This window comes from Phacochoerus africanus, chromosome 2 (assembly GCF_016906955.1).
Source record: "Phacochoerus africanus isolate WHEZ1 chromosome 2, ROS_Pafr_v1, whole genome shotgun sequence".
Lineage (NCBI taxonomy): Eukaryota > Metazoa > Chordata > Mammalia > Artiodactyla > Suidae > Phacochoerus > Phacochoerus africanus.
Genome location: NC_062545.1, coordinates 76,527,601 through 76,543,560, shown reverse-complemented (window position 1 = coordinate 76,543,560; position 15,960 = coordinate 76,527,601). Strand labels below are relative to the sequence as shown.

Here is a 15,960-nt window from a genome sequence, read left to right as displayed (position 1 = left end):
ATGGCCTGGGATCCAAATAAAACAAACTGGTGGGGACTTGAATGATGAGTAGAAATGAGAGGAGTTTGTTATAAATATGCACACCTAGAGGAAAAAGTGGAAGAGGTTTTCTCTTGGGTAACATAACAGAAAAATTTCATGACAGGATGGCTTGTAGAAACAAAAGCAGACATCATAAAGAGAAGCAGAGAAAGGCTCTGATCATTTTGGCCTCTGTTTTACACAGTCCTTGGTAGGGTCCTTGCCTCTATCTATCTGTCTCTTAAAGAGAGCACTGATGTTGCTCAAGGGTCTGTCTTGGGCTCCCTTCTCACTCTAGACATTTCCCCAGGCAGTCTCTGTGATTTTGTTGGCCACATGGGGGCTATTGCTGATAACTTCCAGCTTATATAACTTACTCAGATTTCTTTTCCAAGTTTCAGACCAATTTATCTAACTGCCTTATGGAATCTCAACCTGAATGTCCCATAATACTTCAAAATATGTCCCATAATACTCCTAAATGTCCCAAAATACTTCAAATACTTCAGTGTCCCAAACTGAACTCTTTACTTGCCCTCCCAGCCCTCTCCTTCCACTGAGGACGTGGCTCCATGAGTCACCTAACTGGTCAAGCCGAAGACCTGAGAGATATCCCCGATCCTTCCTCTACCTCACCCTCTTCCATTTTAGCCCCCAGTGTCCAAACAGTTAGTAAACCAATCAATCCTTCGTTCTAAATATCCTTTGCATCTTTATTTCTCTCTACCTGCCACTCTTATAGATGACACCACTGCCCTCTCTCACCTGGAAACCTGCAGTGGCCACCTCCGTGGTATTTCCATTTGATCATGTCAGTCTTCTGGTTGCTCTTAATTCATCACGGCTCTCAATTCCTTAGTGTGGCTAACAAAGCCATGGCTTCTACATCACCAAATTCACCTCCTAAACCTTGGCCCACTTTGTACTCTGTAATGTAGACATCATGAATTTCTTTAAGATCCTCAAAACTTGAGCTTTCCTTGACCTCTGGATTTTACAATATGCTGTTCCCTCAGTCTAGGATGCACTTTCCTCCCACCCATTTCCTGTTTATCCTTTCTGTCCTGATGAGGCCTCCCCTGACCTTCCAGGTCTGTTAGGAGCTCCGCCTGTGCACTCCTATAGCATCCCGTGCTGCCTCCCTCAGCTCTGATCACTTTGCTCTGCAGTTGGCTTTCCCTCGAGAACATGGATTGTGCCCACTTTATAAACCATTGTATGTGTCCCCAGGGCCTGGTACATAGTGCGTGCTCATTAGTTACTTGTCAAATGGGTATTGAATGAAAGTGGTTCAAATAATTGAAGATACTCCAATAATATAAAAGATGGAGAAAATTAATGAAACCACTTAACATTTTATTTTAGTAAAGGCTGAAAGAAAAATTTTACCTAAAATGATGGTATTTACAACAACCAGAAATAAAAGGAGAGAAATTTTAAAAGATAAATTTAGTTAGAAAAGTAATGGGGGGGGGTCTGTGGTGGTACAGTGGGTTGAGGATCCAGTGTTGTCATTGCTATGGCTTGGGTCATTGCTGTGGCGCAGGTTCGATCCCTGGCCTGGGAACTTCCACATGCCTTGGGTGTGGCCAAAAAAAGAAAGAAAAGTAATATAAAAATTCCTAAGCAAACAATTTTACCCACATAATAGCAAGCTACTAATACATAAGACAAAAAAGGGATTTGTTAAAAATTAGCTAAATCTAATGCAATACATACAAGTCACTAAAGTAAAATAAAGAAAAAAAATCCAGAAAGTGTTATTTCAAATGAGATAAAAAGTAAAAGAATAATAATTTGTTTTCACTATATCAGATAAAAAGAAATGAGCCAAAAAAAAAATTACTCTGTAAGTGAAGTGGGGAGGATAACAATAGAAGTTTCTGTAATCTTTCCAAAATGTCAGCTCTTACTAGCTCATTAGAAGGCAAAATGAAAATAAAAGTAAAAGGAAATAAATAAGTTGACTTTAAAAATTGAATGCTGAATAAACGTGATCTGATAAGATGCTTTATAATATATAGAGACTTTGAATTACTTTGAAAACTGTTCAGCTCCTAAACTATAGCAAATCTGGAAAAGAATGATTCAGAAAATGACAAATAATTCATCTTAACTTGAATACTAGGAATAAGAAGAAACCACAATGGGAATTGAGTAATAGTATTTCTCAACTTCAAGACATTTTATATTATGATAGAAACAACTAACCTAGAATCTTGAGTTAACCCAGTAATCAGCTGATTCAACATAAAGACCAAAGCCATGTAGATAGACTCCATTTCTACATAAACTTTAAAGTTTCTTTCCATTGCCAAACTTAATGGCTACCTTGCCAATAAAAATGTTCCTGGTATTGGAGGAAAAAAAAATTTTTTTTCACATGTGGCAGAGATTTTTTAAATTTAAAAAAAAATTAATTTTTTTAATTTAGTCTTTTTAGGGCTGTACCCTTGGCATATGGAGGTTCCCACGCTAGGAGTCAAATTGGAGTTGTAACCACTAGTCTACACCACAGCCACAGCATTGCCAGATCCAGGCTGTGTCTGTGACCTGTACTTCAGCTCATGGCAATGCTGAATCCTTAACCCACTGAGCGAGACCAGGGATTGAACCTGCATCCTCATGGATACTAGTCAGATTCATTCCTGCTGAGCCACAACGGGAACTCCCACAGAGATTTTTTTTTTTAATAAAATACCTAATGTTGGCAAGGATATGATACAATGGGCATATTTACTTTATATGCTACTGCTGAGAATGAATGCTTCTCAAACTGTGATGTACCTACAGATCACCTAGAGACCTTGTTAAAAATACAGATTGTGGGAGTTCCCATTGTGGCGCAGTGGAAACAAGTCCAACTAGGAACCATGAGGTTGTGGGTTCGATCCCTGGCCTTGCTCAGTGGGTTAAGGATCTGGCATTGCCATGACTGTGGTGTAGGTTGCAGACAAGGCTTGGATCTGGCATTGCTGTGGTTCTGGCGTAGGCCAGCAGCTACAGCTCTGATTAGACCCCTAGCCTGGGAACCTCCATATGCCGTGGGTGCGACCCTGAAAAGGACAAAAGACAAAAAAAAAAAAGAAGAAAAGAAAGAAACCAACCCTGCCTTCAACTTGATGATCTCAGATCTTAGACTCCAGAATTGTGAGGAAATGAGTTTCTATTAAGAAAAATGCAGATTGTGATCCAGAATCTGGGATAGGGCCTAAAAATCTGCATTCCTGGTGCAGGCTCTCAGGTTCCATGTTGCTGGTCTGAGGGCCAGGTTTGTGTGGCGAGGTTCTCGAGCACATAAAAAAAGGCTTTTGAAATGTACATATCCTTTGACCTAATAATTCTAAGAATTTATCTGAAGAAAGCAATAAAGCAGCCACACACAGCTAAAATGAGGCACCTAAGGCTTTCACAGAGCTTAACTAACTGCCCAAGATCACACAACTGGTAAATGACTGAGTCAGTGTCTGGTAGGGGGTCTCTGATTCTCACTGCCATGTAGTTCTCTCTCCCTATCATGTTACCAGATTTACCTACAAGGACCTGCATTTTGTAACTTTTGTGAAACAAACATCATTAGTAACAGTAAAAAATATACAGCTACTACAAATAATAAGTTGAAAGAGCATTTGGCAAGGAAAAACTTTTATGAAGCAACAGTAAATTAAAAAAATTAGGACGATTTATATGGTATGTTTCTAATTTTATAAGAATGAAACAAAAATGCCTCTGTATTTATATCATATGTATATCTATGTCTAGAAAAAAATGCCAAAGGAAAATGATCAGACTCTTGACAGTGTTTTCTTTATTGCTGAATAGCTTGTTTAAATGAGTGATTTCAATTTTTTCTTAATATTTTTCTATATTCCCTAAGGGTTTTTTAACCAAAAATATAAACTACTATTTTTTGATCTTTTTATTTGGAAATGTTTTATATATAGGAAAGAATTATATATGCTTGAAATATGTAGTCTATTTAGAACAATAAAATGAATACCCATTTACTCACTCTATACCACATCTGATAGAGAGTATCTACCTAGGAAGGGAATTGCTGAGTCATAAGATATTCATATTTTCACCTCTAGTGGTTAATGCATACTTATTTTCCAAAGTGATTGGAACAATAGAAACGTTTACATGCAGTGTGTAGCAATTATTTCTTCACATATTTACCAACATTTGGTTACCTGTTCTTTTCTCATCAGAAAAATCAACAGCTTAAATTAACACATACCTTACAGGAAAACCATCCTGGCATTTTCCATTAAAAATGTAAATTGTGGAGTTCCTGTTGTGGCTCAGCAGTAATGAACCTGACTAGTATCCATGAGGATGCGGGTTCAATCCCTGGCCTCGCTCAGTGGGTCAAGGATCTGGTGTTGCCGTGAGCTGTGGTGATGTGGCTCGGATCCTGCGTGGCTGTGGCTGTGGTGTAGGCCTGCAGCTGCAGCTCTGATTCAAGCCCTAGTCCGGGGAACTTGCATAAGCCACACTTGTGGCCCTAAAAAGCCAAAAAAAAAAAAAAAGAAAAGAAAGAAAGTAAATTGTGTGAGTGTTCTCAATAATGTGTGATTGTCATGCCTTTGCAGATACGCCAACAGTAGCCTCATAAAGTACATGGAGAAACACAAGGTCAAGCCTGACAGCAAAGTGTTCCTCTTGGTAGGTGCACCTCTCCCAGACTGGGAAGTTGGATCCTTAGCACAGCCCTCACCCCACCCCACCCTTACTGTGGGATTGTCCCAGCTTTTCCTCCTCTTTACAAAGAAAAGAAAGAGGAGGATATTGGAGCAAAATTAAGTCTTTTGAGATGTCACCCTTAATTTTTAGCCTTAATTTTTGCTAACGGTTTATCAGCATAAAAATCATTAAATTCTAAAAGGGCTTCAATGTTAACGATAAGTGCCAATTTCATGTAAATGTGTGTCTGCTAATGATTTCTGCCAGTTTCACATTAATGTTGCCGTGAGCTGTACAAAATGGTGTTTGATATTAATTCTGTTAGACATTAACACAAAAGTCAAAACATGGACTTGTAAACAAACTTTGCACGTACTATCAATTTCTTACGTATTATTCTAGCTTCAGAAACTCCTCACTATGGATCCAACCAAGAGAATTACCTCAGAGCAGGCTCTGCAGGATCCCTATTTTCAGGAGGACCCCTTGCCGACATTAGAGTATGTATCCTTCCTTTTCTGTGTGCTTGGCTCCGAGGTGAAGATGTTGGATGGTGGCTGAAAGCAAGAGACGCTCTTGTTACTAAAGTATTTTACTTTCTTCGTTAATACTACCTCAGAGAAAAAGTAGTCAAGAGACAGATTCTGTGTTTTGACACAGGCAGAGCTGTAGGGAGGTGTGAATGAAAGCAAGTATTTTAGGAATGACCATTAATCAGTTTTACAGATAAAAACTAAAGCTAAGACAGATGGGACTTTCACAGCTCAGCCAGCACAGTGTACACCAAACCAATATAGGGAACTGAAATTTAAAAATTCTGTGTTATCTGCTGTGCTGCCAAACCCCTCCATTTCCTCAGCCTTGTTACACCCACATGTATACATTGTGCTTGGATTTATTAGAGGTGCAGCTTTTCCTGAGGGACAAAAAAATTATTTTCATTGTTGAAGCAAATGCACATTTAGTTATTTTCAGTCCTGATGAAGTGTGAATGGAGAAAGTTCTGTGTCTTACATGTCAACTAGCTAATAACCGCAGCTAAGATTTGCCATTGAAAGTGGCAACTAGTGTAAAACTTAGACGATAAATTGTCCTTTTCTTATTGCTTAAATTATGTTGAGAGGCCAATACCAGCCACAGATGAAGAGTAGGAAATAAGGGGGGGAAAGTACAATTTTAAATTAACAAGGTCAATGATAGATTTTAGGTCATGACATGATTTTTTTTTTTTAATGATTTTTAGTGTGTTTGCTGGCTGCCAGATTCCATATCCCAAACGAGAATTCCTTAATGAAGATGAGCCTGAAGAGAAAGGTGACAAGGTATAAACTATACTAAGGGAAGGGTAATCTAATAATTCCTATAAAACTAGCTTTTATTTAATTGTGTATTTACTTTATTGTAGATGTACTTTGCCATTTGAAAGATTCTTTCACAGATAAATGAAATTCCAGATTTGCTTTATACATATTTTATTCCCTGATTTTTTTTTTTTATGGCCACACCCATGGCATACGGAAGTTCCTGGGCCAGGGACTGAATCCAGATCCTTTAACCCACTGCACCAGGCCTGGGATCGAACCTGTGCCTCCCCAGCAACCTGAGCCACTGCAGTCGGATTCTTAACTCATTGTGCCACAGTGGGAACTCCCATTCTCTGGTTCTTAATTTTTGCCTTTTTTGTTTGTTTTGTTCGGTGTCATTACCATCACTTTACGCAGGCTGCTTTTAAAGCATCATTCAGTCCTTTGATCGTAACTGACTTCACTCCACACAGCCCTACTTTTCCAAATTGATTGAAAAGACTATTCTAGCTATTTTAATGAGTTGCTGTCTATTTTCTCTGTCCCCGTGGGCCTTCAGTGGGATATCTGTGACTGGTTTGGAGGATTACTATGCAATCTAAATGAACTTTAGAGAATGAGTCCTGTTCAGGGCTCAGCACTTTGACTTTGGAGGATGCTGTATTCCCTGGCCGCTCCATTCTCTGGTCGGTCCAGTCACTATAGTGTCCCACAGAGATCACTCCCCAGTTGCTCATCATATCATATGATGGTAGAGTTAATTTAGTTCCATACCAAGCTTACTTTTTTTTTCCTCTTTATAAGAATCAGCAACAGCAGCAGAACCAACATCAGCAGCCCACAGCCCCTCCACAGCAGGCAGCAGCCCCCCCACAGGCACCCCCACAGCAGCAGAACAGCACCCAGACCAACGGGACGGCAGGAGGGGCTGGGGCCGGGGCCGGGGGTGCCGGGGCAGGGCTGCAGCACAGTCAGGACTCCGGCCTTAATCAGGTGCCTCCAAACAAGAAACCGCGGCTAGGGCCTTCAGGCACAAACTCAGGCGGGCCTGTTATGCCGTCAGATTATCAGGTACCTCCCCAGATTTTATACTCTTTAATGTTCATACTGTTAAAAAGCAAAATTCAACTGAGTAAATTTTAAAGGTCTTATTGGCTTTATTCAGTGATTCATGTATCAGGCAGTATCTCGTCTAGCAAATAGAAAGACTCTCTGAAGAGCCGTAGAAAATGGAAGACTCTTAGAAGCAGAAGGAGGTGGGACAAGGAAGTTATTCTAACAAAGGGCTGATTGTTTTTTTCCTTTGGGGGACTATGGGGCCTGTCGGGTGTATTACTTCACTAGTGCTGACCAGGAAATTGCAGACTGACTGGATATGATTACATTCCTGGGGGAGGCTGAAACTGCAGTCAGGTTAGGAATTAAGTCTCAATTTGGTGCCATGGGCTTAGCACAAGTGACTCCATTTGGAGCCTCATGTCTCTTTTTTTAACAATATCTTTTATGAAACAGGAAGTCGGTTTATAACAGATCATTTTAAAATTTACCAGCAAATTAACTCTAAAGTTTGACTATATAAACTGTATAATCCTGTTTCTAGGGCATTATATGAAAATGAAGATTTTTGTCATTTTATGTAATTTTAAGAATTATAGTTTTGTTTCTTGACTTGTTTGTCCTAAAGCTCTGAGGAGGGAAGGTGAGGCAGTCGTTTCCTCCTGAAAGAAAATCTCTCATTTCACATTTGCAGGTGCCTTTCAGGTTTGGGTCAGAAAAAGATACTTAGATAAGCAATTGAAAAGGGGAAGGAATGATGGTTTATTGTGAATGAGGTAAGCAGTGTACTTCAGAAGGATGTGCTGTCACTGAGAGGAAATAAGCAGTACGTGCCACTGAAATATAGAAGAGAAAGGGACTGAGATTGAGACTTCTCAGGAATAACTGCTAAATCTCACTAGAAATAATTTTGAAACTAGAAAATACTTTTTGTTGGAGTTCCCAATGTGGCTCAGCGGAAGCAAATCTGATTGGCATCCATGAGACGAAGGTTCCATCCCTGGCCTCACTCAGTGGGTTAAGGATCCGGCATTGCTGTGAGCTGTGGTGTAGGTGGCAGACGTGGCTCAGATCCCTCGTTGCTGTGGCTGTGGTGTAGGCCAGCGGCTCCAGCTCCGATTCGACCCCTAGCCTGGGAATCTCCATATGCTCTCCATATGCCGTGGGTGCGGCCCTAAAAAGCAAAAAAAAAAAAAAAATACTTTTTCTTAAGATTAAAAAGAAAACTATAGTTGTACTACTAATGCAGGAAATATAAAAAGAAACAAAACCTAAGGATTGGTATTTGGAGAGAGGGGTAAAAATACTGGTGAAAACTATAGGGAATCTTGGGGAAAAATCTTTCAAGGTAATAGCAAGTTAAGAAAAGATCTAAGACGAAGGGGGAATAAAACCAAAGATTAAAAAAAAAAAAAAAAGAAGGTTTAAAACTATAGTCCCTCAGGGAACTGGTGGAGGAGGAGCACTTAGGAGAGAGATAATAGGAAACAAAACCACAGGCAAGGGAGACATAAACTCACTGATTAGGAACTGGAATCAAGAGAAGCAGTACCAAGAAAGACATAATAAATAGCTGTCTAAATGGGCTTTACATTCTGAATATCTTAACACACTAATGTGTTTTTGCACAACTACTTTGGAAACTTCTCCTGGAAGAGTCTTTGCGAGCAGAGGAGGATATAACAGCACTTTCATTGGTTCCAATTAAACTAATCAAGGCATCAGTTTGATCTACTAAAACAGCTTGCTGTTTGTGTAATAATCATGAACATGTTTGAAGTTTACTCTAAACTCAGGTTCCCCCAACAGTAGTTTATTCCTGTTATATGAGCCACAAACCTTTACTATATACTGGCTCATCTTTGTGCCTCTGTGTTATAGTCACTTGATTACAGTTAATTGTGGACAGGTTACTTAACTACTTTATTTATTCCTTTCAAATCCAAGAGTTCTTCAAATGCTTTCCTTTGTCCATACTGAGTTGTCTACTTAAAAATAAAACAGCATGTCTCTGAAATGAGTAGCTAGGTCAGCTAGTTAATTGGAGAGACTAGCATGAGGGGTGAGAGTCCCATTGCACCTGTTGGTGACTCTCATTATTGACGTGCTTGCTCTTTATCCAGTATGGAGGAGCTCGCGTGCCGAGTCTAATCTGCTAAAGTCAAAGCAATTGTAGCCAGCCTGACAATTGTAGGCCTTGTAAATGGAAAGAACATTTTTTTTCATAATAAAATAAAATGCAGTTAGGATTTGTTATAATTATTTTTGTAATAGTTATTTCCCCAATACAATTTTTTTTTCTGCTGTGCATCATGGTGACCCAGTTACACATACATGCATACATTCTATTTTCTCACATTATCATGCTCCATCATAAGTGACTAGACATAGTTCCCAGTGCTACACAGCAGGATCTCCTTGCTAATCCATTCCAGTGGCAATAGTTTGCATCTATTAACCCCAAGCTCCCAATCCATCCCACTCCCTCCCCCTGCCAGTTAGGATTTGGAAAGACTTCTTACAACAGTACAACTAAGGAGAGTTATATTATGTAGGAAGGAGTTAAACAGAATTATTTTTAGCCAGGACTATCTTATTGCTCTGTTTTCTTGGACCATCTGTTGCAAGTCCAATTTGGCTGCCTTTTGCGTACTGAGTGGGACAGCCTTGCTGATTTGTCCTTCCCTAAACCGCCAGTGCCACCTCAAGGTCATTTACATTTTTAACTCCAAGTAACAGCTTTTTACATATGATCTTTCCCACCTTGCTCACAGGAAGAACCAGCTTTCTGGGCATAGCCAAAGTCACTGACTCCAGCTATATTTCTGTTTAACTAGACACCATGTTCTTACTCTGTAGATGAATTTTAAGTATTTTTTATATTGGTCCTTGGTATTATGAAGATGAATATTTCATTTAAGGTAATAAAAATACATTGAATTGAAATTCATTTGTCTCAGCCTTCTCTTGAGGGCATTTTCACATATGAAATTTTCAAAATACTAAATATTACCTTAAGTTTCTAAAAACCACTTATTGCTGCCACATCCTACCCAAGCTGGCCTTGCTTTGTCATCAAGGTGGTGCTGCTAATGCCACTCCAGCATCTATCTCTGAAAACTCTTTCCCCTAAAAATTCTTTTTCTTTTCTTTCTTTTTTTTTTTTTTTTGGTCTTTTTAGGGCCTAACCTGCAGCATATGGAGGTTCCCAGCAATGCCAGATCCGAGCCACATCTGCGACCTACACCACAGCTCATGGTAACGCCGGATCCTGAACCCACTGAGCAAGGCCAAGGATCGAACCTTCGTCCTCTTAGATACCAGTCAGGTTTGCTTCCCCTGAGCCACAACGGGAACTCCAAAAAATTATTCTCATCACAGTTTTGGTATTAATAATGAGAAAATTAACTACGTATCAGTGTACATTATGAACACCAGCAATTCAGTATGCCAAATGGATTATTCTTGTTTGCAAACCTCAGTTAATGCAAAGAATAACCGGAATGAGTCAGTGTTAAGTTTCCCCTCTACCTTTTGTTGCCAGTGTAGCTTATCTTCTAAAGAAATCCAGCCAAATTTTGTGTGTGCCAGAACATGTGGTTACAGTGGTGGCAGGCTGTGATTTCAGATCAGAAAAATGTGTTAACAAACTAAATTAGCTGCCAGCTACCATGGATCAGAACTGGGAGCCTCTGATGAGAACGGCTCTTTTCTCCACCTTCTTGTGATTAGCATCTTGAGCCGTTCTCTTCCTCCATCAGTAATTCCCATTTCCCGTTCCCTTCTCCTAGCACTCCGGCTCTCGCCTGAATTACCAAAGCAGCGTTCAGGGATCCTCTCAATCCCAGAGCACACTAGGCTATTCCTCCTCGTCTCAGCAGAGCGCACAGTACCACCCGTCTCACCAGGCCCACCGCTACTGACCAGCCGCAGCCCAGAGCACAGACTCCAGCAATATGATGTCTGCATTGAAGAGAACCAAAAATGCAACTCTGATGCCGCTCAAAACTCAACCGCTTAGGAGGAAGACTGCAGACTGAGCATTTGCAGGACTGACTAATGTCTCTTCTTTATTGACTCAAAGAAGATTTTTGTGAAGTTTCCCCAGCACCCTGCCCCTGCATGTGTTTCGTTGTGACTCCTCTGAGAAAGCATCTGATCTAATCCCAGCACTTCTGTAACCTTCAGCATTTTTTGGAAGGATTTCCTGGTGCACCTTTCTCATGCTGTAGCAATCACTCTGATTTATCTTTTCAAAGCTCTTTTAATAGGATTTTAATGTTTTAGAAACAGGACTCTAGTGGTGTATAGTTTTATACTTCATGAACTGATATAGCAACACAGGTAAATATGCACCTTTTAAAGCACTACGTTGTTTCCACAGAATAGAAATCTTTTGCTCATGGAAGTCTTAAATGGGAACTGTTACTGTCCCAAAGAACTTTGCTATGATGTTTTAATTTATCTAGTTTCAGGGAAGGTCTAATAAAAAGACAAGTGGTGGGACAGAAGGAACCTGCAACCAAAAACAGCCTAGATCTTTGCTGTTGCTATGCCGTGTGCTATGAAGAACTACAGTATGTGGTAATTTTTGTAGAAACATTTATATGGAACTTAGTTCCCAGAATCATCTTCTTCTGAATAGTATTCAGTAATTAAGAATTATAATTTTAACCTTCATGTAGCTTAAGTCTACTTTAAAAAGAGTTTCAAGAGCTTTGAAGAAGTCCAGTCCTCTGGTGACCAACACCAGAAAACTGAAGAGAATATTAACTGCACTAGGATTTCTTTAAGGAGTCATGTTGATCAAAGGATGTATTGCCTCCCTTTGAAGGAAAAGCTTTTCGTGTGTATTGTACATGAGGTTTGGCTTCTCTAAAAGAACTATTGGTTTCTTCACATCTGGGTCAGCTTGAGTAACTTTTTTTTTACATAATCAAGGGTACTCAAATAGAAGCCTGCCAATTAGTCTGCTTTTAAAATAAAGAGCAGTGTTCTCCAAGTCGTATTTGCATTAGACATAGAGTGACTATTTTTAAAGCATGTTAAAAATTTAGTTTTGTTCATGTTTAAAATATGTATTATGTATGCATAATTTTGCAGTTGTTACTGAAACTTAATTCTATCAAGAATCTTTTCATTGCACTGAATGCTTTCTTTTGCCCCTAGGAGAAACCTTAATAATTGTGCCTCAAAAACTACGGGCAGATAGTATACAACCGTATTAGAAAAAGTGCATATTTGCATTTCCATGATCTATGAATTAGAGGCTGAGTTCTTTCTTAGCCAACGTAAAGAAGCTCCTCAGAGTCACCAGGAAATAAATGTAAAGACTCAGAGCTCCCATTATAATGTACGGGGCAAGAAATATGTTTTCTTCCGAATGCTACTAGCAGCACCAGCCTTGTTTTAAATGTTTTCTTGAGCTAGAAGAAATAGCTGATTGTTGTATATGCAAGTTATATGCATTTTTTTACTCTTCTTTGTGAACTTATCTACCTGGTTATGATACTCTGGGTCCATATACAAGTAAAATAAGATTTTAGAAGCCAGTATACATTTTGCACTATTGATGTGATACTGTAGCCAGCAAGGACCTTTCTGATCTCAGCATAGTCATGCTTATTAATAGCAAAGACTACATAGTGATACTCATCAACACTGAAGATGAAACAGTTGACATGCTCCATTGGAGGGAAATTCTGATGTCTCCATGGTAATTTATACCCCTTCCATGTTTAAAGATGAGAAGTTGCTAGCCCTCTGCATAATGTAGCTACGGGCATGATGTTCTATGCCGTACCCTGAAGCCCGACTGCCATCAGATGCTCTCTACACCCTCACCACCATGCCCAACATCGTGCTGGGTGGACGACACAAAGAGCAAGACATACTTCCTGTCCCTGAAGAGTCTGTGATTGATTCCATGACAGGAAGCTTTCCCGGGATGACAGGCTTAAATGAAACTAGCTTAGACTGTGAAGGTCTGTGTATTTAGCTCTAAACCCACTTGGACAGAGTCATTATTTCAAAGTTTGCTCTATACTGAACCAAGTATCATGGAGAGGTTTCTATGTTTATCTACCTTCAAGAAAGCCAGCACGTAAATATCACCAACAGGCATGAATATATATTTGAGAAGTTCCCAGCAGCCTTTCGGCAATAATTGGGTGGCCCTTTTAGGCAGAACACACTCAACCAAGGGGTTGTAGGGAATTACAATGAAAATAGAGCTCTGTTCCTGCCCACAGGGGGAGCTTACATTTAGGAAAAGACAAACGCAAATATGTGCATGAACCAAAACATCATCTTTATAAACACCTGTGAGATAAATCCTTGTGATATGTGCTTATATGATCACAGGACTACCCTGCTTTCCTTGTATGCAGTGAATTTTACTGGCAGAATCGATATGGAAGCCATAAGGGGGTTTTATCAGTTGCAGTGTTGTCCACACAGGCTGCAGCCAGAAATCCCTGTTACACACATGGCTGGGTTTCTGGTCACTGAAATGGTACTTTCCTCCTGTGTTCCTGCCTCAGTGTTGGTGATGCCCACTAGTGCCCATTACCCGTTGAAATGATTTTGGTTCATCATTTCCTTTTCCTTGTAAAGGGGAACTAAAGCCTTTAATAGACTTATGGGCCCTAAAACTGTGGAACCCCGAAGGAGAGCTGTGAAGCTTTTTGAGATTAAAATTTACCTTTTTGGTCTCCAATTGACCACCTTCTTTTTAAAAAATGTATTTCACTGTCATGTGCCCCGAGAATGCAGGGTGGACATCCAAACCAGGGGAGATAATGGAAAGGAAGGAAAGAAAGTGAAGGTTTCCTGTGCACCATATTACAAACCCGTTTTCCGACTGGCTTTCTGATAAGGTGTGTTTGGGAAAAGGGATTCTAGAGTTTCAGGAGAGCCGAGCTCAAGGGTAAGGTAGCTGGCGGCAGAGCTAATACTATGAGGCTAAAACAATCCTTATGCTGAAGTAGATCCCGCAGTAACATACGAAAACCAAGGACATGTATATTTTTATATCTGTGTGGTTTTAAAACTTTAGTACTTAGACTTTTGGCCTTCTGCACTACTCTTTTGCTCTTGTAAACACAGTTTCTATTGAAGAACAGGAAAGGATGACATTTACCTGTGTTCACTGCCTCGTTCCGGGTGAAGCAACCGCTAGTTGTATGCCTCTAAAACGATGATGTTTTCTCTGCAAAAGAGGAAAGAAAAAAAAAAAAAAGAGTTGGACAGTAAGACTTGCAGCTTAATCTGCTTTGAATAAGTGTATGTTACAAACTCTATGGTGAAGGAATATTACATACATGAAAGTTACAAATCCTAAACTCTGTGGTATTATCTTTCTAGGGAATGGAGAAAGGCAGTGAAAAGGCAGCTGGACTAAAGGAGGCTTGAAGGATTCAAGTATAAATAATATTTTATATAAGACATAGCTGTTTAGGTTTCCTTAATCTTTGAGAATAGTCACAAATATCATAAAGCAAAGTTCATTGTTTTAGGATTTTTTAAAAATGTGTTGTACCTAAGGCCATACTTAACTCTTCTATGCTATCACTGCAAAGGAGTGATATGTATGTATTATATGAAAAAAAAAATCCTTAATGCACTGTTATCTCCTAAATATTTAGTAAATTAATACTATTTAATTTTTTTAAAGATTTGTCTGTGTAGACACTAAAAGTATTACACAAAATCTGGACTGAAGATGTCCTTTTTAACAACAATTTAAAGTACTTTTTATATATGTTATGTAGTATATCCTTTCTACACTGCCTAGTTTGTATTTCCCATAATTCCCGTGTGTGAAGTGTGCCTGTCCTTGTCTCTTTTTTCAGTCATTTTCTGCACGCATCCCTCTTCATACGATTATAGACATGACTGTATGCTTTTCACACACTGCCGCGAGGTGTGTGCTCAGAGCTGGCTGCCCCCCAGCGAGGCCCACTCCCAGGGGTGTGGAATGAGCTGCCGCTTTGAAGCCAAGCGTTTCCTGCTTTTGAGTTGTCCTGACATCTTTCTTGAAATGACTGTTAAAACAAAAATAAATTACATTGCATTTATTTTATATTCTTGGTTGTAATAAAATTTAATTGACTTTGTTTCAGTGTGGATTTTTTTAAGTGTAGGGAAAACCCTTGTCATAAGTTTTGTGTTAACATTCGAGTGCCTTGATGCTTTTCAGATCATATTTGTCCTGCAGAGATGCAAAGTCTCCCTGTGAGTTGCAATGTGTGATTTTATTCAGGATGCTTATGTTGTCACAAAACCACAGAGCAAGGCTTGCAAATACCTCAGAAGCAAAATTACAGCTTATTAAACATCTCTAGGGGAGATATCTTTTTTTTTTTTTAAAAAAAAGAAAATTAGAATGATGTTTTGGAAAAAAACAAATAGGCAGCATTTTGTGGGTAGAGTGGCATTAGGAGTTTCTCCTTTTATAAGGACTTTCTGTTGTATCTGGCTCCCCCTTCTTATAATTTACTTGATGAATCTTCTATGGTTATCCCAGCAGTTACAGGCATCATGGAGTAAAGTGAAGAATGTTTAAGTGACATAAACACAAAATTTGTTTCTATTTAAAACAGATACTGCGCATGTCCACATGCTTCACTGCCTGACACAGATTATGTGTTCAGTATTCTGCCACTCGTAGGGCAGAGCTTCTCTTGGAAAACTGTCCTTGACCACAGCTGCCTTTCTAACCACCACCTGGCTAAGAGAAAGTGGATGGCTGTGCAAACCCCAGCCCCCTCCTGGGAAAATAGCTGAAAGTATGTGTCTATCTCCCCAGTCAACTGTAAGCTCCTTGTGGACAGGATCTGGGTTTTATTCCTCCTGCACCCCCAGCATCTGGCAGGATGCCCAACCCAGAGCA

At 39.6% G+C, this 15,960-nt stretch overlaps 1 protein-coding gene across 5 annotated transcripts in view; it reads left to right on the top strand.

Annotated features, from left to right (window-relative positions):
* The window catches only part of CDK19 (cyclin dependent kinase 19), a 198,569-nt gene extending 183,419 nt beyond the window's left edge, over positions 1–15,150 (top strand). For 4 of the 5 annotated variants that reach the window (XM_047762707.1, XM_047762698.1, XM_047762725.1 and 1 more), the window contains 5 exons: positions 4,617–4,689; positions 5,110–5,207; positions 5,951–6,029; positions 6,816–7,082; positions 10,859–15,150. In XM_047762707.1, coding sequence (XP_047618663.1) covers positions 4,617–4,689; positions 5,110–5,207; positions 5,951–6,029; positions 6,816–7,082; positions 10,859–10,990 — 649 coding nt within the window. In that variant the 3' untranslated portion in view covers positions 10,991–15,150. The remainder of the gene's footprint in view (positions 1–4,616; positions 4,690–5,109; positions 5,208–5,950; positions 6,030–6,815; positions 7,083–10,858) is intronic. The other variant, XM_047762731.1, reaches the window with a different exon arrangement.
* The last annotated feature ends 810 nt before the right edge of the window (positions 15,151–15,960 follow it).